The following is a 24030-nucleotide window of genomic DNA, read 5'->3' on the forward strand; positions in this document are numbered from 1 at the left end:
GACTAAACCATCACCACCACCATTCCTACTATAGAGAAGGCTGAAATAAATAAGTTTCTGCATGTCTATTTGTCCAAATATGTATTTCTTTTTAAAAAAGACATATTTATTATTTTGCTGTGTTGGGTCTTAGTTGTGGCACACCGGATCTTCATCATGGTGCCTGGGCTTCTCTCTAGTTGAGGCAGGAGGGCTTAGTTGCCCCTTATCATGTGGGATCCTATTTCCCTGACCAAGAATGGAACCAAGGTCCCCTGTGTTGGAAGGTGGATTCTTAATCACTGCATCGCCAGGGAAGTCCCATAAATGTATTTCTACGAAAACCTATAAAAGAGTTAAATACACATATTTAGGACAGTGCCTAGCCCAAGTAACACATTATGTTATTGTTATTATTATCACTATAGGTTGACCTAGATTGTTGTTGTTTAGCCTGTAAGTCGTTTCTCTTTCGTGACTCCTACCAGACTGTAGTCCACCAGGCCCCTCTGTCCATGGGATATCTCAGGCAAGAATACTGCAGAGGGTTGCCGTTTCCTTCTCCAGTGGATCTTCCCAGTCCTGGGATTGAACCCACCTGTCCTACATTGACAGGTGGGTTCTTTACCACTCAGCTACCTGGGAAGCCCTTGTCCTTCTAGATAGGTGAGAGTTTTTCTTTAACATCTTTAGTGACAGGGATGCTAACAATTTTATCTAACAGCTATGCTACATTGTATCCTATTCTTTTAGTTTAGATTATGGCAAAAATTAGTCAGAAAATTTTATCTCTGAAAACATCCATCTATTGCACACGTGCCCAGCTCTACATTCAGCCTAAAAGACTTGTTCCGTGTGCTGATGCGTTGCACTACCTGCGCTCCTCTTAGAACAGAGCGACTGAACATCGCGTCTGTGGACCAGAGCCGAAAGGGCAGAGCCTCGCGCTCTGGAGCGGAGGGCAGTTCTTTTCCCTCTGCCTCCGCACTGGCAGATTACTTGGCAGAGGGGACAGAGCGGGGCGGGGGCAGGTTCAGGACACCTTTTGGCCGGTGCTTCTCACCTATCACAATTCAGTTCACAAGTTTAGGAATGTGCTTCTTAGCCATTGTCATTCTCTTTCAACATCTCTAATTCTTCCCCAGGTGTGTTTACAGCTGCCGAACACCTGTTAATCCCATTTACTTCCAGTCTTCCTGGGCGGGGTGAAAGGGATAAATAACGAAGGAGAGAGGGAAAGGACTACCTGTCAACTTTCTCTTGTCTCGAAGAGGCAAAGACTAAATTCACGTCGCAAACGGACCAGTTTTCATCAGTCATTCCCATATTTTTCACAGTTCAAAGTTTTAAACTTCTTTTCTTTTTCGGGGATTTTTCTCTCCTGATTGCTCCATTTTTAAGGGACACGGGTAACCCTCCCCCTATCCCCGGCCAGAGCAAAGGTTAAACGTAGTACAGCTGAGGAAAAGTATTTTTAGGAGATTGGTCCAAGGCCCGGGGAGCAGGCCCAGAGCGGGTGGGCTTTGAGGCAGCTTCGTGGGAGCACCAGTCTGGCCCATCCTTCCCGGGCTCCGAGCTGCAAGGTCCGCCGGCTAAGCAGCCCGCAAGGCCGAAGACAGTGGGTTAAGGGTTGGTGACTCCCAAGCCCTCTCCAACTTCCCTGCCCTACAGCCCCACCCACTAGCAAGCAGCAGCCACCCGGCCGCGGGAGACACCTTCGCCCCTCCCCTCCACAGGTCACCTCCCTCCACGCCCTTTTCCCCCGGCCCGGCAGCCGGCAGGCAGGGAAGTGTCGTAAAGCCAGGCCCAGGAAACTTTACTCGGGGTAACAGCCGAGGCGCTTTACGGCGACGGCGGCTGAGTGTGAGCCTTGGCGGTGGCGGAGGCAGCCGCGGCGGCGAGGGAGGCGGCGGCGGCTGAGGAGGAAGAGGAGTGGCGGCAGTGGCGGCGGGGACCTGTGCGGGGTGAGCCGCGCGGAGGGGACGGGGAGGGGCCGCGGGTGACAGGGCTGGCGGATGGGCGCGGGCGGACGGGGACGGTGGCCGGCTGAGCAGCTGGGCGGCGCTGAAGAGACGGGGGCGGGGGGTGGCGCGGAACTGGGGGGCCAGCTCTGTTAGGGACGGTTTCTGCCTTTGTTTCCCCCCCTACTCCCGCCGCCCCCTGCCCTCGGCTTCCTCTGCTCCGCGCTCGTCCGCCGGGTCTCATGGCCTCCCCTTTCGGTCTGTGTCGCCTCTAGGATGGCGGAGGTACCGCCTGGGCCTAGCAGCCTCCTCCCACCACCAGCACCTCCGGCCTCGGCCGCGGCCGAGCCCCGCTGTCCCTTCTCGGCGGGGGCCGCCCTCGCCTGCTGCAGCGAGGACGAGGAGGACGACGAGGAGCACGAAGGCGGCGGCTGCGGCGGGAGCCCGGCGGGCGGCGAGGCGGCGGCCAAGGGGCATCCGTGCCTCCGCTGCCCTCAGCCGCCGCAGGAGCAGCTGCAGCTCAACGGATTGATCAACCCCGAACTGCGGCACCTCCGGGCGGCCGCCTCCATCAAGAGCAAGGTTTTGAGCTCGGCCGAGGCGGCCACGATCGCGGCCACCCCCGACGGGGGCCCCAGAGCGACTGCAACAAAAGGAGCCGGGGTACACTCGGGCGAGAGCCCCCCTCACTGCCTCCCCAGTAATGCAAGAACTGCGCTCCCCAGCCCGGCAGAGGCAGCGGCGGCGAGCGATCCCGCGGCGGCCCGCAATGGACTGGCGGAGGGCACGGAGCAGGAGGAGGAGGAAGACGAGCAGGTGCGGCTGCTGGCTTCATCCCTGACCGCAGGCTGCAGTTTAAGGAGCCCCTCAGGCCGGGAGGTTGAGCCGGGGGAGGATCGGACGATACGTTATGTCCGATATGAATCCGAGCTACAAATGCCCGATATCATGAGACTGATCACCAAAGATCTGTCTGAACCCTACTCCATATATACCTATAGATATTTTATCCACAACTGGCCACAGCTGTGCTTCTTGGTAAGTGGATGGAATGAAAAGCGGGTGAACCCGGCAGAGATCCAGGCCGTGCGGGGCAGGGAGTGTGAGGGCTGGAATGTCAATGTATGTATTCTGCATTTCATAGTATGATACATGATGTAAAGTGCGTGTACACACTCTAGGTATTTAATGAACAGTATGAAAGGTAAGACTTCGTGATCCGGGTCAACGATACTGATGTAAATGCAGCAAGCTGGTATGATGCAAGTTGGGGGTCTCCTATCCTGTTTACACTAGCTTATCATCATGTTTAACCGTCTTTAATTATCCTCCCTCATCCTCAAAGCACTTTGCAATCATTTAATTTGCGCATGGTTCTGTTCAGATACAGGCCTTATTAATCTCTCAATTACAGCCATAATCAGGGAAGAGTGTATGCATAAACATGTTTTGGTGAACATGATTGTCGGTAAACTTGCTGTGGCCACATTGGAGAATTAAATCTTACAAGCATATTCTGTAATTATGGAGATTGTTTCCTTTTACTTCAGCAGGACAATTAGCAGTTGTAGCCAGCCTGTTTTCTGCTGCACAGTTGCAGAAGGCGATACTAACACTTCTGGTGGTTGAAAGACTCCTGAAACTTGAGCAAAATACCCTTTTTGGGAGTGTAGGAAACTAAGTGTGAAATTGTTACTAATCTATAATTTTTTTAAGAAGTTGATCACAGGTATGTCTAAATGCTAGTACTAATGCTGGCTTGTGTGAAATATAATAGACAGAAATTTTTTACTTATATCTGAGTAAGAAAGACTTGGCTTACCAAACAAGCTGAATATATATGTGTGTGTATATACATATATATATTTAACTTACATAGTACTGGTAGTACCAATAGTTTCCCAATAATATTGACCAATTTCAGTCTGAATGAAACCTTTCACCTAAATATTGACTACAGGTATGTGCTTTGTATCATGTGCTCACAGCATGTTGTTTCCATTGAATTTTATTGAAGAAAGGCAACATGCTTTTAAGGAGTGTTTTATGATATGTGAAGGGAAAAGCCACTACCATTATTTATTGTTTAGAATTGACTTAGTTTCACTTGTTAATTCCTTGTAAAATGCTCTGACCATACTTTAGAAATCTGTCTTTCTGATTCCATAGCTTGGTGGTAATCTGAAAATGTAACCTCTGTATTGTTGTAATGGTAGTTGTGCTGTTTTCTGCATTCACTTCACTAAAGCTTCAGTTTAGTATGTTTGTTTAAGCTGGGAACTGTTTTATATTCTACAAAGCTACTCGTACAGGATTCTAACTGTTGCATCAAAGTAGAAGTTCTAAGACATGTCTGTGTTAATGAATATGGGAAAATGGGTTTCATAACATTATTATAAATGTCATTATCAAATCCCATTATAAATGCTAAAGATTGTAGATTGTAAGTTAACTCACAAAAGCATACAGTTTAGTTACACTTTAAATTGAAATGGTGTGTGTGTGTATTTTTGTTAATTGCAGAAGATGGTTGTGTATGTATGATAGTCAACTTTTGAGTTCTGGTATTACTTCAACTTGTCTGCCATTTAGACTCTGATAAACTAAATAATAGTAAACTTTAGTTTGATTATACATACACTCTTCCCAGTTCACCAGCTAATTGAACTTTAGCCCTTAATAGCTAATTTGTTTAACATTAAATTCTGAATATCTAAAAATAGTGATATACACAGTAGTTGACCTATAAGATTTACTAATACAAGTATGAAACTGGAGTATTGAACATAAAACAATGGTTAAACAGTCAGACCATTTGGAACTGGGGCCTTTATATTGGAATTAAAATTTTTTGAATTTCTCATGAAAACAATTTAAAATAAATATAAATGTATGTTTTTTCAAGTCATACCATTTAAAAATTATAAAGGATCCCAGATATAATCTAGTTCAACCTCTTTTTTTTTTTTAATGAAAAAAATGAAAGACCAGAGAGACTTTAAGTTTTCAAGTCTCCAGATATTTGTGTCCAGAGATATAAAGCTAGAACCCAGGTCTTCTGGCCTCTCATTATGGAAACAACTAAGAACTTGAAAAATGACATACTCTTGACTAATTCAGCCAAGATCCTGTGTCCCAAGTTCTGCTTCGCTAAGGAATAGTTGTCCTTGCGAACATCAATCTCAAGAGACTAGAAGTCTCCAGAATGTTCCTGGTTTCCTTAAGTAACCTGCAGTAGATCAAATGGAGTATATAAGATTGTTCCTTAGAAAAATCACCAATCCTTGACCATACTTGACTAACAAAAATGATGGTTTTTAACGATTCTTCCTAATAATTGTAACATGTGAAAGTATGGTACTGTACAAATAGGGACACTATCATTTACTATGTTCTTAGCTAATTTACCGCTGTCTCTTTGAGTTTGTGGTATTTTCAGTTGTTGCCTTTTTGAACTTCTTACCAGCGATATTCTATAGTACTTCTGTTATTTGTTCTAAATTTAAATTGCCAGCTTCTTCTGTTCTGCTGTTTGTGGTATTCTGGAATTTAGGAATCTATTTCACACAACTTATGTTTTTCAAGTTCCATAGATTGATAAGCATTTGACCTTTTAGAGTTAAATTTTAATTTTGCCTGGAATTTTTCAGTTCCCATCCTTGAAAAAAATGAACACATTTTAATAGCAAGAGTTCCAAATGTAGATACAGAAGCTTTTATCTGGAAAAAATTGACATGCCGTTTAGTGATTTTTGTGTGTATATTCATCAACAGTTTGTCAGGAGAAAATACAGCATTAACCTTCCTCGGTACCAACATCTTACTAATAACTGTGTATCATATATTGGACTTTTATTTTTAAATGATGTTTACAGTTTGATTTTTTTCCTTCAGATTCATGACTCGTAAGAAATTAACCTAGCCTAAGAGTGAACTCATGTGATACTTTTGCTAATTACTTTCTTGGTCAGAGGACAAAGATTTGTTTGAAATGGCTATCCAGTTTGAAAGTATTGTCTAGTTGTGTGCTAGTGGTTTTAATTTTTCCTCTTTCAAGTGGTTTATTTACTGTGAAATCTAAGTGTCCTACAATTTTGTATCATAGATTTGTCTAGATTTCCATCTCCCCTAGTTTATGAGGTCAGGCCAAATTTTCTTTAATGTACCATCTCATCTCTGGCATATACAGACAGATACCACACACACATATATTTGAAGTAAGTTATGTCCAAGTCAGAAAATGCTGTTCAAACAGGCAACTTTTGTATATATTTCAGTACTTAGTACAGAAAAAAATTTTACTTTCCAAAAGAGTTTTGAAAGAACCAAGTTGATTTATCATGAATAAAAATAGCAATAACAATTTTAGAGGTTTACTGGCCCCAAGTAATTTTGGATTGTGTTGATAAAACAGAAATGAATTAATGTGAATCATTGAATTTAATATCCTTTCAAAGTAAATCAGCTGCAATTAAATCAGCTGTACTTCAATTAAAATAAATAAATAAAATTGATATCCCTTCAAAAGGATTTTTCTGACCTAGTTTAGGCTTGCGTGAAATGGATTAGAATTATCTTGCCTAAAGATTTCTCCGCAGTTGGAAAAAGGCTTTTTAATAAATTTACAGAATGATGAACTAAAAACAAGTCATAACAAATTCAAGATAAAAGAGGTATTAAGTATATGTTGGGCTTTGCTTATTGATTTTTTTTTAACCCATTCCTGGTTTTGTTGTTGCAATCATTTCTGAAAAATTAATTTTATTTAGAGATGAATTGAAACTTTCATTTTTTATTAAAATGAGGGCTCCTTAATAGCAAGGTATTTCTACCTGACACATTAAACAATTGGAGCTGTTGCCTTTTTATGTTTGCCAGAATACAATATTTAACTGGGACTTCTTGTCAGGGATGAATACTGGAAAAGCATGTTTTCAGTGGTGATACTGGAAATTTTAATGAAAATGGAGGCTGATTAGCTCTTATTTAATATATAGTTTCTGTCTGGAAGACTGTACATTTTTATTGAAGTAGGATGCTCTGTAAAAATTAAACTTTTACTTTAATATGAAACTCTGAGTATCAGATATTCTGTGAGCTTTAACGGTAATGACTCTCACTGTCAGGAGAGTCCTAAAAATGAGACCATCATATATCTAGTTTTTATAGTCCCTCAATAACAAAACTACTTGAGTAGGATCTAGGGAATACCTTAAAAACAATCCTTTTTCTGAAAATCTTTTAGTTTTTTAATTTTCCTGATCAAAATCCAACTCTGCTATTCAGGTATAAATGTCTTCTATCTGTCTTTTGCTAAAACTTCATCATGATTAAATATAAATTTGTTGTACTCTGTTGATAAGTTTCACATCATAATATCTAATGAAAAGACTTTTTCTTAAATTATTTTCATGTCTCCTCTTTCCCAAATCTTAAACATATAGGTCTTTATTTCAGTTGATTATAAGTGCCTCTTATAAAGTACTTCAGTGTTTACCATGTGGAAATTTATTTTCCCCCTATATAATGATAGGCTTTAATAATGAGCATAAGAAATTCATGTTGTAAAGAATGTTGAAAAATTTTAAAACTAGAACATTTGAAGGAGTTCTGGGATTTAGATTTCTGAAATTTCTGTGATTGCTGTTGCTAAAATTCTCATTATTTCTTCCTCCTCCAAAAACACTGACCAGTGGTTGGTTGCTCTTTTCCTGGGTAGTTGTGCAGTACTTAATGGCAATGTATTCTTTGTAACTGTTTGTTTATTTTTAAGGCCATGGTAGGGGAGGAGTGTGTAGGTGCCATCGTTTGCAAGTTGGATATGCACAAAAAGATGTTCCGCAGAGGTTATATAGCCATGTTAGCCGTGGATTCCAAATACAGGAGAAATGGCATTGGTAAGAAAAATATTATGTCAAAAAAAGAATGCCTAAATTATTTTCATTTTTTTTAAGAAACAGAAGACTTAATTGTAAATAGTATGTAGAAATGAGCATGAAGCTGAGAGAAGACTATTGATTGCTTTTGTTTCAAAATATTTTCAAAATGTTTTTAAAATGAATTGTTTCCTTTATTACTGTTGAATTATTTGAGACATTATCTTTCTAACAATTACTAGGTGATCAGTTTTCACCTCCAAACATTTTTTTTGATCACATTCAAACTGTATTGTATTGAGTTCTACAGTTTTTAATAGGGTGCTTGATCACAGTGCTCAAGCAGCTGTGTGTACTTGGGTTATGGGTTCAACAGTCTTCAATCAAGGCAACATTATGGAGAAATTACCATTATTTCATACTAGTCACCAAGCATTGTATTAGCAATTCAGGGAGGTCCAGAAGAAAGCAGAATTGTTTGTTACTGCTATTCCCAAACTTCCTGGGTTACCTTTCCTGGTATTTTCAGTTAATTTTATGGTTTATAATGGTCATTAGAATCATCTGTGTGGTTTACAAACAAATGCTTAGGCCCCTCCCCTTAAGAATCTTGTTTGTCCTGTTAGAAGTAGGGCTGAAATCTCCCCAGGTGACTATGTTGTCAGCCACTTAAGAACCACTGTCCTAGAGTCTTGGACCTACTGACTTTGTTCAAAAATGGAGGAGCAGGTAGACAAGCACTTGTCTTAACATGGCAAATTCTGAAATGCTCTGAAGCTAAGTAAGTATTCATGAAATAAGATTTGATGCCTGTGTGTGCGTGCTAAGTTGCTTCAGTAATTTCAACTCTTTGCAACCCCCTGAACTGTAGCTTGCCAGGCTCCTCTGTCCATGGCATTCTCCAGACAAGAATACTGGAGTGGGTTGCCATTCCCTTCTCCACGAGATCTTCTCCACCCAGGGATTGAACCTAGATCTCCTGCATTGCAGGCAGATTCTTTACCACTGAGCCACTAGTGTGTAATTACTAGCAGCTTTTTCACTTACAGTTTTGTTTTTTTAAGCCTCTTATGAGTGGCTCCGTTCAATTGAAGACTGGTTTGCACAATCTGAGACATGAGATATCATTGTGAATAGATTTACTTAATACATTAGGTTTAACCAACTTTTCTTACAGTGTTACAGTTTGCCACTAAGATTTTTAATGAATTGGGATTATTGTATAAGTTAAGTTCGCATCTTAGATGTATTAATAAGAGCTGATAAGGATTCATGGCAAATGATAGCAAATTTTCTGGCTACTTCAGAGGGCAGAAACCAGTACCTTGAGGATTGCATCTTGACCCTCGAACTTGTTTTGTATGGCCCATGTAATGGGTGCTTGCTTGTGTACATGATTTGAAAATTTAAGGAAGTTCCTATAAAATTTGGATTTCTTCTCTTAAAATTAGATCTGGCATTTGTTTTCCTTTTAATGTACTAAGTATATCTACTCGAAACTAGAATACAGATAAAGCACTGAAACCATCTGGTGTGCCCAGGCTTACTATAGTGCCCAAACTGCAAGGTTTGTAGGAACTAACCCAGTATCTTGGGCCCAGTTCGGGTCATAGCAGTTCTTGTATGGTCTTTGGCAAGATTGGCTTAGAGGTCACGCAGTGAGTTCTTGCCAGCTGAAGGAGTTCCTGGGTGGTTCTGGCTGTATCTTGCCTTTTTCTTGGAATAAAATAGCATTTACCTCTGAGAAAAAAAATATATATCAAGAGCTAGGTCTTTCAAAACGAAACTTATTGCTATGCATAGGTTCTGTTGGGCCTCTCAGAATTATAAATATTATAATTTAGAATGTAAATTATAAGTGATATAATTTAGGTATCTATAAGAAACTAATTACATTTTTACTTCATTAATACTCAGTTCTGTATTCTAGGTACTAACTTGGTTAAGAAAGCTATATATGCTATGGTTGAAGGAGACTGTGATGAGGTAAGTCTTCCTAAATGTTTCAGACCTTTTGTCCTGGGCTATATTCTGTACTGGGTATTTATATAAGTATCTCAAATAAATCATACTGTAATTTCATTGCAGACTATTATTATATAAATATAACTTGTGTTGAAAAATGTATTCCATTTAAAAACATATGAACTTTGATCTAGAACAAATTTTAAGATGATAATGGGAGCTAAAATTTGTGTCAAAATATAAAGGTAAAATTTTAGATATTTTCAATAAATAATTGGTATTCAGCACTCCGATTTGTTATCAGTCAAATCATTTAAGGTAGTTCTTATTATAAACCTTACTGTGATGTAATTGCATATTGGCCTTGGTTTCTCTCTAAATAATAATTTTTCCCCACTGTGGGTCAGCTATCAGCCAATATGAAAAACATTTCACATTTGAAAAAACTCTCAGCATTAAATAATAAGACTGGAGGGGGGAAGACAACCACTTTTTAAATGTAGAACTGCCTGTATATTAACATAAAAGCATCTTTTCTCTTCAGCTTGTTTGTAAAGCCTTATGGCAGGTAGTTTCTTTGTATGCTGCAGCACTGTGCTTTACATATGGTAGGTTCTTAATAAATAATGGCAGTGGTTGGGAATATTAAGATTTACTACTATAATGTGGAAGGAAACAAGTATAAACTAGGAAAGTATGGATATCTTTAATAGTGGTGACTAAGAAGTACTAAAGTTGCATTGTGCTAGTAATTTTGTGAGTAGTACTTCTAACACTTGTCTGTCTTATTGGAGGGCAAATGTTCCTTAGAGAGTTCTCAAAGTACTTGAAGTTAGGTAATTTTTTTCTCAGACTGATGCCATTAAGTAGCTTACTTTGGTTACTTTATTTTTAAGTGGGTTTTTTTGGTACAGAATTTATACACAAATCATTAACCTTTATATATGTGTGTGTATTTGGGATGCAAAGTCTCCTTCCGCCCCCCCCCCCCCCCCCCCCGCATCTCCACACTTTTCAACTCCTCATCGTTCTTTCTACTTAGAGCTGCTATTCATCTTGCAATTTGCATCCTCCCGTTTTCTAAGCACACTTGAATGCAAATATTCACACTTTTTTTTTAATAGAAATGAAATCACAAATTATTACTTGGTAATAACTACTTTTTCCACTTAACAGTATCTCATGAACAGGATTCCATGTCAGTACAGATGGACTGCAGAGTTATTATTCTCACGCTCCTTGTCCACTTTTGTAGTTTGTAGCCTGACAGATCCCATTAGATGGTGGTTGTATGAGAAGGCCTACAGTAATTGGACAGCACAGGGAAGTCATCCTGGGATTTATGGTTATTTAATTATTTTACCCCAAATAAGAAAAGTCACACATGATGAAGGATCTCATATTCACAGCTTTTAATCTCAAAAAGTAATAGGTGCCGTAACCCTGATTATTTATATCACTGGTAACTAAAATATGAGTATAAAATTGAGTATAAATTTTTTCATGAATGTGGGTCTAATATGGACCATAGCTATATTGGCTTAAATGGTTTATCAAGAAGGGAAGTTGGGCTTCACAAAAGCTATTCCACAGTTTGGATAAATCTTTGGATGAAAAGACCATGTTTTGTTCCTTTACTGAGTACTGTGGTTCCCAGTGAACAGAGATGTTATAAGGAGGGAGTATTATGTTCCTAATGGATAGCTGTTTCTGATTTATCCTAGTTCCACCTGTGAGATAGGTAGTAGGCTTTATCTTAACTGATCAGATGTTTAAATAGTATAGTTTTTCTTTGAAAGTTCTGAGGAATGATGAGATTTTGGTTATACTGTTGTAGTTTCAAGGGTAAGTCCTGAATTAGTGATACATTTTATGGTAGAACTATTCACTGTGGGCCTAGGGTTCTAACTCTGATTTATTTTTCTTACTCTTGAAGCAATGGGTTTTACTCAGTCTTAGAATGAAATGGGAATAGTTCCATGAACCTACTTCCGTTTTATGATTTTTGCATTTTAAGTAGCTCTGCTTCTGGTTTAGGGTACTCTTCTATGACTTAAAAAGATTGGTTATCTGTGTCCCATTTTGTCCAGATAAAGAATTTGCTGTAGAAAGGGACAGAACTCTTGTTTACTCTTTATTAGGCTTTCCCTTTCCCTTCATTGAGTTTTAAACCACATAAGCAGCAAACTCTTCTATCCCCTTTTTCTTTCTAATTTTTGATGGTAGTGTGTTTGTTGGTTCTACTTCCTTATATTACCATTTCATCCTGTTTGGTTTGGTTTTTTCCCCTCCACTCCAGTGTAACTACTTTGTATTTGCTAGACCCAGTAGTTTCTTGGTCTTCCTCTGCTTATTAAAAAACTTCTCAGTCTTTTAAGACCCAGGTCAAATATCAACAACTTCTTTTAAGTTTTCCTTGATCCATTTGGACAGAATCAGTTGCACCTTCCATGGTTTTTTTGACCTCCCTTTCTGTAATACTTACTGTGCCTACATTTACTTGTTCAGAGTCTGCCTTGGGCACTGAGAGCAGAGATACCATTTCTTATTTACTGCTGTATTTTTAATGCTTAGTATACAGCATTTGTGATAGAGTACATGATTCATAAATATTGGTTGAATGACTAGTTCTGTGCTTTACCATCTTAACTATACCTCTTTTGGGGGAGGGGGGAGCTTTTGAATTTTGATTTGTGTAATTAGTTTTTAACTTGTCTTTCTGTCTAAGCTTTCTAGCTTTTTCTTATTTTTTTTGCACATAAAAATATATCTGCAGGGTTAACAAGTTATTAAAATACCTTTTGATCCAAGCAATTTTATATAAAAATAGTCTTGTATATAATTCATTGTTCTGAGGAAAACTTTGAAACTATAATTTTCCAAGAATATAATGACTATAAAATAACCAACTTGTGATTTTACTTTCATTAGGTTAGGCCAGCCTTCATTTCTCTTAAAGTTAAGAAACTTAAGTGTTAAGAAACTTTGACAAATTACCAGAAAGACGTTTGGGAAGGCTTTTAAATTACATTTTCTACTACATAGGTTGTGCTGCTATTTTTTTATTCTTACAGAGAGAGATTTTTTTTTTAATCTATGAGAAAAACATTAAGATAAATACATTTGGAAATTTGGAAATCTCTATGAAGCTTTATTGTATGCATCCAGTCAATTTTTACTTTCCTTCTGTTTGCAGAATTTATGACCTTGAGTCATGTTGTTTTTGGTTGCCACTTGTCATTTTAAGATAAATTCAGAGTAAATTAAACTGAGGTTAGTTGAAATACAGATCTGTATATTTCACAGTCGAGATGTAAATCATGCTTTTGCCCCAATTACAATATTACCCTTCTGGTCTGATAGATCTTTCCATTTTGCCATTCTATGACTTTCCTAACTGTTTATATCAGAATTAGACATGTTTAAACAGTCTAGGGAAAGTTTTTTTCATTTTCTGTATATTTGGAGCTGACTAAAAAGTTACAGCATCAAAAAAAAAAAAAAAGAAACAGATAGATGCATTCCTTCATGAGTAAGAAATGCATTATGTGTGTTGCTGATCTGGCCTGAATTTGGTTACTTCCTTATGTGCTCTGCCTGCCAAATGTTTAGTAGCTACTAGGACAAGCTTCTTTGGTTTGGTTTTACATTAGGGGAAATAATAATACATACAAATAATATATATGAATTTTCTTGTGTACCTAAAATAATGAACGCACATGTGGCCATTTACTTTTATGCACTTTAAAAAAATTTGTTTAGATTTATGGTATGGTTACCATCATAATAATACTCAGAACTAACTCATAAATGATGAAAATATATTGGAACCAAAATTTCTTAATGGAGTTTAAGAGTGCAGTATGACCTTGAAAACATTTTTAGTTGACCAACATCTTATTTCCTTCTTTCCCCAGCCCCTGGCAGCCACTGTCCTAAACTCTCTTCTATTAAGTTTGACTATTTTAGTTTATACACATAAACAAGCTCATGAAATATTCGCCTTTCTATTTTGACAATTTGCTTAGGGCAGTGGCCTCCAGGTTCACCCATGGTTGTCCCACTGGCAGGGTTTCTGTTTTTAAGGCCAAAAAGTATTCTCTGCGTGTGTGTAAGATATGCCCTCCAGGTTCACCCGAGTGTGTGTGTAAGATATATGCCCATATGCCCTCCAGGTTCACCCGTATGTATGTGTGTGTGTGTGTGTGTAAGATATATGCCCTCCAGGTTCACCCGTGTGTGTGTGTAAGATATATGCCCATATGCCCTCCAGGTTCACCCGTATGTATGTGTGTGTGTGTGTGTGTGTAAGATATATGCCCTCCAGGTTCACCCGTGTGTGTGTGTGTGTGTGTAAGATATATGCCCTCCAGGTTCACCCGTGTGTGTGTGTAAGATATATGCCCATATGCCCTCCAGGTTCACCCGTGTGTGTGTGTGTGTGTGTAAGATATATGCCCTCCAGGTTCACCCACGTGTGTGTGTGTGTGTAAGATATATGCCCTCCAGGTTCACCCGCGTGTGTGTGTGTGTGTGTGTGTAAGATATATGCCCTCCAGGTTCACCCGTGTGTGTGTGTGTGTGTGTGTGTAAGATATATGCCCTCCAGGTTCACCCAAGTGTGTGTATAAGATATATGCCCATATGCCCTCCAGGTTCACCCGTGTGTGTGTGTGTGTGTGTGTGTGTGTGTGTGTGTGTGTAAGATCTATGCCCATATACCTTCCAGGTTCACCCATGGTTGTACCACTGGCAGGATTTCAGTTTTTAAGGCCAAAAAGTATTCTATGTGTCTGTGTGTAAGATACAGCCAACTTTTTCTTTATCCATTTGTTGGATGTTTAAGTTGTTTCCTTATTTTAGAAATTGTGATCATCATGAACGTGGGAACCTTTTTGAGGTCTTGATTTTACTTCCTTTCGTTATGTACCCAGAAGGGTGATTGCTGAATTGTATGATAGTTCTTTTTTTAATTTTTTCAGGAACCGGCACACTCTTTTCTATAATGACTGTAGCAGTTTACATTCCCACCAACAGTGGCTGAATTTACTTAAGTAACCAGTAATAAACCTGTTACATGTTAACAAAATAACATACAGTTTATGGTAATATACAGGATGACTTTAAGTTTTTTGTGTTTAATAATTATATGTTTGACATTTTTAGTTTTTTCACTGGAAACATAGTTTATCTATGAGACAGAGGCTGCCAGGTGAAGAGCAGAGTAAAATGGAGTTATTTAAACTAGAAGGATTTTTGGTTGAGTAGTTTGGCCTAGTTAAAGAACTGGGTATGAGAAGCCTGGGTTCTAGATACATCTTCTATCAGTATAGTTGTGTGATTGTAGGAAGGTCATTTAACTTTTCATAATCTGTCTCTTTGTCTCTGCAGTGTGATGGTAAAGGGATGTGATCTTAAAGGGATGTTATGAAGAGAATAAAATTGTTTATTCAGCCCTACCTCTAGAACTCCTAGCCGGTAGTTTTAAAAAAAGGCTTTCTAAACTGTAATAGCTTGGCTCATCCTGACGGTGGTTTTTTCCTCAGAGAATCTGTAGAATTTCACTGTAACCCGTTTTTTCTGTTGAGTAGAATTCAACTTGGCCAAATTTCTTTAACATTAAAATAACCTTTGGCTTCTTATGTAGTATTCCCATGATGCAGACTAGATAATTTTATAGAAAATTTCCAATATAAGCCCAAATTCTGTTTTTGTGTATTTATAAAACTCACTAATTTTTACAAAGTAGTTACTTCTTTGTGGAATTTTCTGTTGTGTCAAATAATACATGATTTCTTTGTTCATAGAATGTGAGGGTGCTGAGAGAATCTTTTCATTTTAATCAAGGTGTTAGTCCTCTGTGTAATGTTTTGCTATAAATTGGGGTTTATAATCTGTTAGGATGCTAACAAACCTGAATTCAGCTGTTAAGTTATACCTCAAGTGTGTATTTATGTAGTCATAGTTAGCCTCAGCTGTTTTGAATATTTTAGATTACTAAGTATTAATGAATATGAACTTGGATTCTCTGTATTATGTAGATCTCCCATTTGCTGCTTTGTTTTACTTTTGGAAACAATCAGAGTTACAGAAAAGTGGATACTATTAAGTTCTAGTTCACATTTTCAGTCTGGGGTCTATTTTTGTTCTACTGGTGACTTTGAGTTTCATTCCCTTATAAGTTAGAGATACATCTATTTCATAGGGTTCTTAAGAAAATCACATTATGCCAGATGCATGTAATATGACATAATGCATGTGAAATGCTTTATGTAGCACTTAGCCTTCAATAAATAGTATTTTTTTTTTAAACTGTCACTCTCCTTTTCATTTCTGTGAAATCTGTTCTAAGTTATGAGTTGTTGGCGCTTTATTGCTTTCCATATTAATTGTTTTAACATTTTAGCTGTAATTAGGTGCTGGCCTGAAACAGAATTGTAGGAATTACTCAAGAGAATAGTTCAAAATTGGTAAATTGCATTGTCCAGATGGGAGTGTTCCAAATGGAGGATGGCATACGTCACTGATGGCATACATCACTGTTAAATTACAGTCTTTTAAGAGCAGAGAGAAATTGTTGATTTCTTATTCTCACATTAAACCAGTTTGCTTGCTATATAATTTTTATTTAAGGCCTTCTTAGGAACATTTTTCCTTGATCCTGAACCATGAATTACTTGTTTTTAGATCTTTTTAGAATTTGGATTTGGTATGTGATTTGCCTTCATGAGTTTTTTTTGTATAGGTAATTGCCTCAAGATAATACTTTTTCTCAAAGTACTCTGGTCATATAAAAGCTTGACAGCACTTTTGTTTGTTTCATGTTTATGTAATATATGTAATATAATGAAAAGTGCTAAGGATGTATATAATTAACAAATGTTTAAGAGCCTTCCATGTGTCAGGCAGTATGTTAGGTGCAGAGGAAATGGCTGTGAACGAGGTACCCATGATCCCTGTCTTTGTTGAGCTCACCAGCTGGGAAAGATGTCATAGCTCATCAAACATTAGACAAGAGTACAGTTGAATGAGGAGCAGTGCAGAGTGCTGTGGGGCAGTCTGAAGGGAAAGAGATGTTCTACCCAGTATGGAAGTGACATGCTAAAGCCAAAAGCAAGAATAGGAGAATGGGAAGAGCATTCTTCCAGACAGAGAAAACTGCTTATGTGAAAGGTCTAGGGTGGGAAAAATAATGGTGAGTTCTAAAAACTGTAAATTTAGTGTTGTTCATGGGGAGGAAGGGATGGGGACCTAAAGCACACTCTTGTGTGTGTGTGCTCAGTTGTGTCTGACTCTTTGCGGCCCCATGGACTGTAGCCTGCCAGGCTCCTCTGTCCCTGGAATTTTCCAGGCAAGAATACTGGAGTGGGTTGCCATTCTGTCTTCTAGAGGATCTTCATGACCCAGAGATCAAACCTGCCTCTACTGTGTCTCATGCATTGGCAGGAGGATTCTTGACCACTAGCACCACCTGGGAAGCCCAGTTATTAATAGCAGGGTAGGTGGAGGCCATATCTTGATGGATCTTTCAGGTCTCTTTAGATTACTGTTAGATTGTGTACCCTTTCTTGAGGACAAAAGGGGTCAGTAAATGGTGTTAAGCAGGGTATTAACAAGAGCATCACTCAGAATTGAAAGTGAAAGTGAAGTCGCTCAGTCGTGTCTGACTCGACCCCATGGACTGCAGCCCACCAGGCTCCTCTGTCCATGGGATTCCCCAGGCAAGAATACTGGAGTGGGTTGCCATTTCCTTCTCCAGGGGGATCTTCCCAACCCAGGGATCAAACCCGGGTCTCCTGCATTGCAGGCAGATGCTTTATCCTCTGAGCCACCAGCGTCCACCTCCAATGCGGGAGACCCGGGTTCGATCCCTGGGTCGGGAAGATCCCCTGGAGAAGGAAATGGCAATCCAGTCCAGTATTCTTGCCTGGAGAATCCCATGGACGGAGAAGCCTAGTAGGTTACAGTCCACGGGGTTGCAAAGAGTCGGACATGACTGAGCGACTTCACCTTCACCTTCACTCAGAATAGGAGATGTTAAAGCTAGGAGGTAATAGTTGATGGCAGCTTAGACTAGAATGTTATCAATGGGAGCAGAAAGAAGAGGGTCAATTTGAGAGAGATTTAAGAGATAAACCTGAAATAGTGCTTGGAGTATATATACAGGGGAGTGGAGAGGAATGAGGAATGAGGTACAGAGATGACTCCCAGGCTTTAGGTTTGAGGCATTCATGGATGGACATCTTGTTACTGATGTGCAGAATTGTAGAGAAGCTGGTCATGAGTTTTTTGGATATGATGAGTTTTTTCTCATATCTGTTGCTTGAATTCTTGTCAGTTTTTTTGTTTTAAATAGCTTGTGATAGAACAAAAAGAGAGTCACAGGCTTTGCTTGGGCCTTTGTTTAATTATACTCTGCCCTTTTTTTCCACTCTATAAATACCAGAGGGTTATGACATCCCAACAGTTACTGTGGCTTACCGTGTTGAGTCTCAGTGAGGTAGGTTGAGAATCAATAGAAAGGCAAATAGAGCTATGTATGTAAAACACACATAGGGAGGATGGGATAGAGGATACTTTGGTAGAGGAATGTAGAAGAACATCACATAATATTCAAAAGTATCAGTTCTTCATTGTCAGGGCCATTGGTTCAGTAGTATTTAAGAAGACCTAGATAGAAGTTGATACTTGTATTCCTCTGTTAATATTATATTGATATCCATAATGTATGGACAGTGGTTCTCAAAATGTAGTCCCCTTAGCAGCAGCATCAACATCACCTGGCAATTTTTTAAAAAATGCAGATCCTTGGGCACTACTCCAAACCTACTCAGAAACTCGAGTTGATATGCAGTTGATATCTGTTGATATCTGTTTTAACAAATACTCCAGGTACACTAAAGTTTTGGTATCTTTGATCTAGTTTTGGCAAACTTTCTCTGCAAAGGGCCTGATAGTAAATAGTTTAGGCTTTGCAGACCACAAGTCTCTGGTGCAACTGCTCATATCTGCAGTTATATTGAGAAAGCAGCTAAAACATTGTGTAGATCAGTGGACATGGCTGTGTTTCAATAAAACTTTACAAAAACAGGCAGTAGGCACATTTGGCCTGAAAAGGGCTACAGTTTGCAGACTCTGGTCCTGACCGTAGATAAATGCGGTAGTTATCACCAGGATAAAGAATGACATATTAATGACAATGTAGGAATTGAAGGTCAGTTTGAATAGTTTCAAGTACTGGTTTATTTTCTTAAACCTTTGATTGTTGATTTTTTTCTTTTCTTCATCTTTTTGTCACACTACTTTTCTTTACAAGAAACTAATTCATCATCGTTTTAGTATAAAACATATTTCTCATTGCTAAAAATTCCAAAGTGAAGGTGTTAGTCGTTCAGTCGTGTCTGACTCTGTGATCCCATGGGCTGTAGTCCATGAGGCTTCTCTGTCCATGGACATTTTACAAAAACCAGTAGAAAAGAAGATGTTCCCAGTTTTCCTACTTCCCTTGCCCTGAGAGATAATGAACTTTTACAGTTCTGACACTTTTTCTGGATTCTTCCTGTATATCATTAATGTTTATGGTTTCACCGTCAGTTTTAAAACAATTAAATGTAGTTTGTTTTTCTTAAATATTTGGTCATATTGTTTATAAGTGATTTGTCAAATTATGAAATTATAAATTAGTTTAAAATATATAAAATTGTAACTTAGTTTTCTCTTTTTATTTTGAAGGTTGTTTTGGAAACAGAAATAACGAATAAGTCTGCTTTGAAACTTTATGAAAATCTTGGTTTTGTTCGAGATAAGAGGCTGTTCAGATACTATTTAAATGGAGTTGATGCACTGCGACTTAAATTGTGGCTGCGTTGAGAAACTGACATCAAGGAACAACTTTCCAACTGTGCAGAATCGACCTTTGCATGCAATGCAATTTGTACAGAATTGCTTTGCAGGTGGATTTAGTGATTTTCATGCAGCTCTTATCTGTCAGTGTCTCATTTGAGTGTCGCACAATATTTGTTGCACTTTGGCATGGCGCATTTCTTCTGAATTAAAAGAGATTGTTTTAAACTTAAAGAGTTCTTTTGGTACCAACAAGATGTGCCAGTTGATAGCCAAGATTTGTTTGTTCATTTGGAAAGTCTGCTGACATTATTTACACAGTGATAATTTTATTGCAGAACCAGGATGTGGAACATGATTTTTGTTCCTTAAAAAAAGCCAATGTAGATTGTAAAAATCTCTGAATATACTAACATTTCACATGAAACCTGCCATAGTTTTTCTGAGGGGATGGGGGAAGAGCTTCAATTTTAGGTTTTATTTTTTCAATATTAAATTTTCCATTCTTGAATATTGGTACCTCAGTGATTAGTGAATTAAAAAATTGTTATGTAGGGTTGGGTGTGTCTTACAATGAGTAAAGATAACAAATTGCGTCTGCCAGTGCCTGTGTAGATAAGTATATTTGTCTTCATCTCTAGTTTTTGAATGCATGCTGTCTTTTCCTTTTCTTTAAGGCCTTTGCAAGCAAACTTGTTTTTATTTAAATTCTAAATTGGATAATAAATTATTTCAGATTTTTATAATTTGGATACTTTTTCCAGGTGAGTGACAGAGTGGTTTACTGTAGAAGTCCCTTCTTATCTTACAAGTTAAATCTACGTGGAGTATCTTTAAGAAATGACTCAAAAGGGATGAGAAAAGTTGATGAAGCCGGGAATTGCTGGGTTTTAGATGCACTTTTTTTGAGAGTGAGGGAATTTTTGGAAAAGAATAGAAAAATTAATGTAAATTGGTATGATTTTATTTAATCAAAATTATTGCTCAGCTGTGAGGAACAGCTTTTACAAAGTAGTTGAACTTTTTTCCCACTTGGTTTGGATTCACATTGCTTCCACTTTAAATGCTTTGCTTTTGGTTCTTGGTGTTGAAAATAAATTTCGAGGTGCACTGTATCTGTTTTAAACTGATTTTATTTTATTTTCATTTATTTGTGCAAATTGTTGGGGGAACTTTGCTTAGTTCCCAGAAAACAAAAGGGAGACATGGAAATTTTTTTTTTGGAATGAGTTCTGTGGGTTTTCTTAATAGCCATCACCATGTTCATTAGTTATATTTTGTTTCAGCCAATCTGTGCAGTGTAATACATTTTAAAGTTGATTGCTTTTAGTTAAGAGACCTGTGATGGATAATTTATTTGACTGGAAAACCTAGGTACCCATTTAAAAAAAAAGATTCATTCTCTGTGAAAAATATTTTGTTGAAATCTGTTATTTTTTCATTAATTTGCATATGCTTTTCTTCTGCTCTAGAATTTGGTTTGAATTTTATTTTATGGCTATAATTACTGTATTTTTTAAAAACCCTACCTCCATTAACAGTTGGTAAAAGCCCCCTTTCAGGAAAGTTTGTTGCCTTTTTTTTTTAAAGGAAAGCTGCTCCTTGCTCAGTGTAGTGTCTTGAAAGTGAACATGGTAACAAGTACTTTTAAAATAAAGATTCATAAATTTGGTGAAAATGAAATCTTCCTGTTGATGGGATCATTTATATTAATAGTTGCTTATTTTTAAAGAAAAACTTTTTCTTTCCATTTTATATTGCTCTTGAAAGTTTAATGGACAGAATACTTGGTTACATTAAAAATATGAAGACCACACAATACTCAGCTTTCAGGGTGATCTTTTTGAGTATGTTTTGCTCAAACTTCATTTGGACTCTAGCACTTAGAGGACTATCAATTATAATGATGCTTCTGTCATTCTTGATATGGAGGGAATTGAACGAAGTATATAGTTAGTACTTTCACTGTCAAATTTTATCTTACCACCTTACATTTGACTTGCTGGTTAATGGGTAATGATTGTTGATGAACATACATTTGCTTGACTCACTAATAAGGACAGTTCTAAAGTAAATACATGCTTGTTTTTTAGCCCAGCCATTAATTTTTTGGCAGATTGTCAGTGAAACCATCACTACTGACCTTTTCACCAAGGTCAGTTGGCCAATTTTGCTGAATTGACTGGGTGTTTTAATTGGGTATTTTAAACATGAACTTAGCCATGTGACTGAAAAGTGAAATGGTTGTTGTCTTGTTTAGATGGTGTATGTTGAATATCATTGTCTACCTTGTATCTTTAATTGGCTGTGCAAAAATTGTTTACTTAAGTGTACTGAAATTTTTCTCTAGCTGATAACCCAGCACCAAAATTAAGTCTCGAAGTATCATCAAATGAAATTTTTATATTGGGCGTTCATCTTTCTTATATAATCGTGAAACAGTTCCATTTGAAATTGATAGAGTGAGTTCACTTGGCTAAAACTGAGCAAAGTTGGTGCAACTTTCTTTTAATGGGGTGCTGCCTCTTTAAGACTGACTGTACTCTCCACTGACACTGGTTTGGCAGTTGGTGCTGCTGAACATTTTTATACATGCTACCATGAAGCTATATATGTTAGTGCTGAAGAAGCTAACGGGTATACTACCATTTTTGATGTGTGGGCTGATTATAATTTCCCTTACATGAGGATGAAACTACTCTAGAGAAGTCCACAGATCATAAACCAGATAGTAGTTTCTAATCTGAAGCCAGCAAAATTAAAAAAAAAAAATTACTATTAAAATATTGGTTTTAGTATTTTCTGCCTCTTCCCCAAAGTACCCTCCCCATTTGCTTGACAAATCTGTGTAAAGTTTGTTTGTCACATGTTTTAGCTTTACCTTGCCCTGTGTTATGGTATTGGCTGACATGTATAAGACTGGATGTGTATATTTATTATGGTGTCTAAAAATCATGAAGTTCATCACTTTCCAGGAGCATAGATAAAAGCAAATTGGTAGTGCATCAGTTACTTTTCAGTGCACCATGACATCACTAAAACGAGTGCTATATTGTTACAGGGCTTTCAGGTTTGTAAAAACATAACCATAAATTATATTGACGTCAGATATGAGTTGAGTATCTATAAAGTATCACGTGTATCTCAAAATATTGGACTGCTGTTTGATGACTGGATATTGCTGCATAATTTTCTTCTATTGTCCCAGATCCTTTTGGAGAGAGAGATTTAATGGGATTTGAAATGTGCAAGCTGTCTCAATAAGATGCAGTCAAATAAAGTATGGTTAAGTTGTGTTTGCATTTTTCTTTTAGATACAGGTGTGTGCATTTTATGTTTGAGTTGTTTTACCTACTAAGAAGTAAAAAAAAGGCAAATCTATTCTGTTCCCCACTTCCTGCCTTGCATCTAAGAGTTATTTGGAAGAAGTTATATATAATTGTTATCTCTCTCACTTTGTGTTCTGACAAAGAAAATGTGAAAATAACAACGGGAACTTGATTTTCCTAACAGTATTCAAAGTTAGCTCGTATACCAGCTATCAGTACAAATGAGAGCATTTTTGCATGCATTAAACCAAAAGTTACTTTTCTGTCCTTATTCTGTAGAAATTTATTTGTAAGACAGTTTTTATTTTAATTTTTTTTTGTTGGTAACCTAGGTAATGTCCCCTCACCCTCAAGACCAAAGTAAAATAGAGCAATATCTGAAGGGCTTTTGGTCTCGTTCTTGTGAGAAACTTTAAATGGCAGTTGTGTATTCTTTCTTATTTCAAAATTTATGGATAGTAGTGGAAGATCTGTTATAAATATGGCTAAATTACTTTCATCATGCATGTCAAATTTTTACTTTGTTCTTTTATAGTCATGTAGTGAAAATAGAATGTGAGTTCATATTTTACTTGGCCCTATATGGAACTCTTAAGTACTTCATAAATTGTCTAAATAAGGACAAGAAAGTTGATATCATTCTTTCACACATATAAACAGAGATCAATAATAACCTGTAGCCTAAAGATATGATACTTTTAAACAGCTTTTTAAAAATGAGTTTGAAAAATTTCATGAGTATTGCACGATGCACTTTCTTCAGATCAGAGCTGTTCTCATGGCACTTTTTATGACGGACATGTTATTTGTGCTCTCCAGTATGGTAGCCACTAGTCACGAAGCTACTGAGCCCCTGAAGAAAGGCTAGTATGATTGAATAACTGAATTTTTAGTTAATTGAAATTTACATAGCTACATGTGACTAGTGGCTCCTGAATTGGATAGCATTGCTTTAGGTAATATTTAGACAGTAATAACTGGGGAAAGCAGTTTTTGAAAAGGATTTTTTAAGATCAGCTTATTGAAGAATGAAATAGAGGGCTCGTGATTAAAAATTGCCTCTGAGCAATGTACACT

The 24030-nt window shown here is 37.7% G+C and overlaps 1 protein-coding gene across 1 annotated transcript; it reads left to right on the top strand.

Moving 5' to 3' along the window:
• The first annotated feature begins 1733 nt into the window (after positions 1–1733).
• Positions 1734–22918, top strand: NAA30 (N-alpha-acetyltransferase 30, NatC catalytic subunit). Its single transcript, XM_069596700.1, has 5 exons — positions 1734–1943; positions 2216–2978; positions 7714–7837; positions 9747–9802; positions 19514–22918. Exons 2-5 carry the CDS (start codon positions 2217–2219, stop codon positions 19649–19651), a joined length of 1080 nt encoding a protein of 359 aa, XP_069452801.1. The 5' UTR covers positions 1734–1943; position 2216; the 3' UTR covers positions 19652–22918.
• Positions 22919–24030: the final 1112 nt, after the last annotated feature.

Source organism: Ovis canadensis, chromosome 7 (assembly GCF_042477335.2).
Source record: "Ovis canadensis isolate MfBH-ARS-UI-01 breed Bighorn chromosome 7, ARS-UI_OviCan_v2, whole genome shotgun sequence".
NCBI lineage: Eukaryota > Metazoa > Chordata > Mammalia > Artiodactyla > Bovidae > Ovis > Ovis canadensis.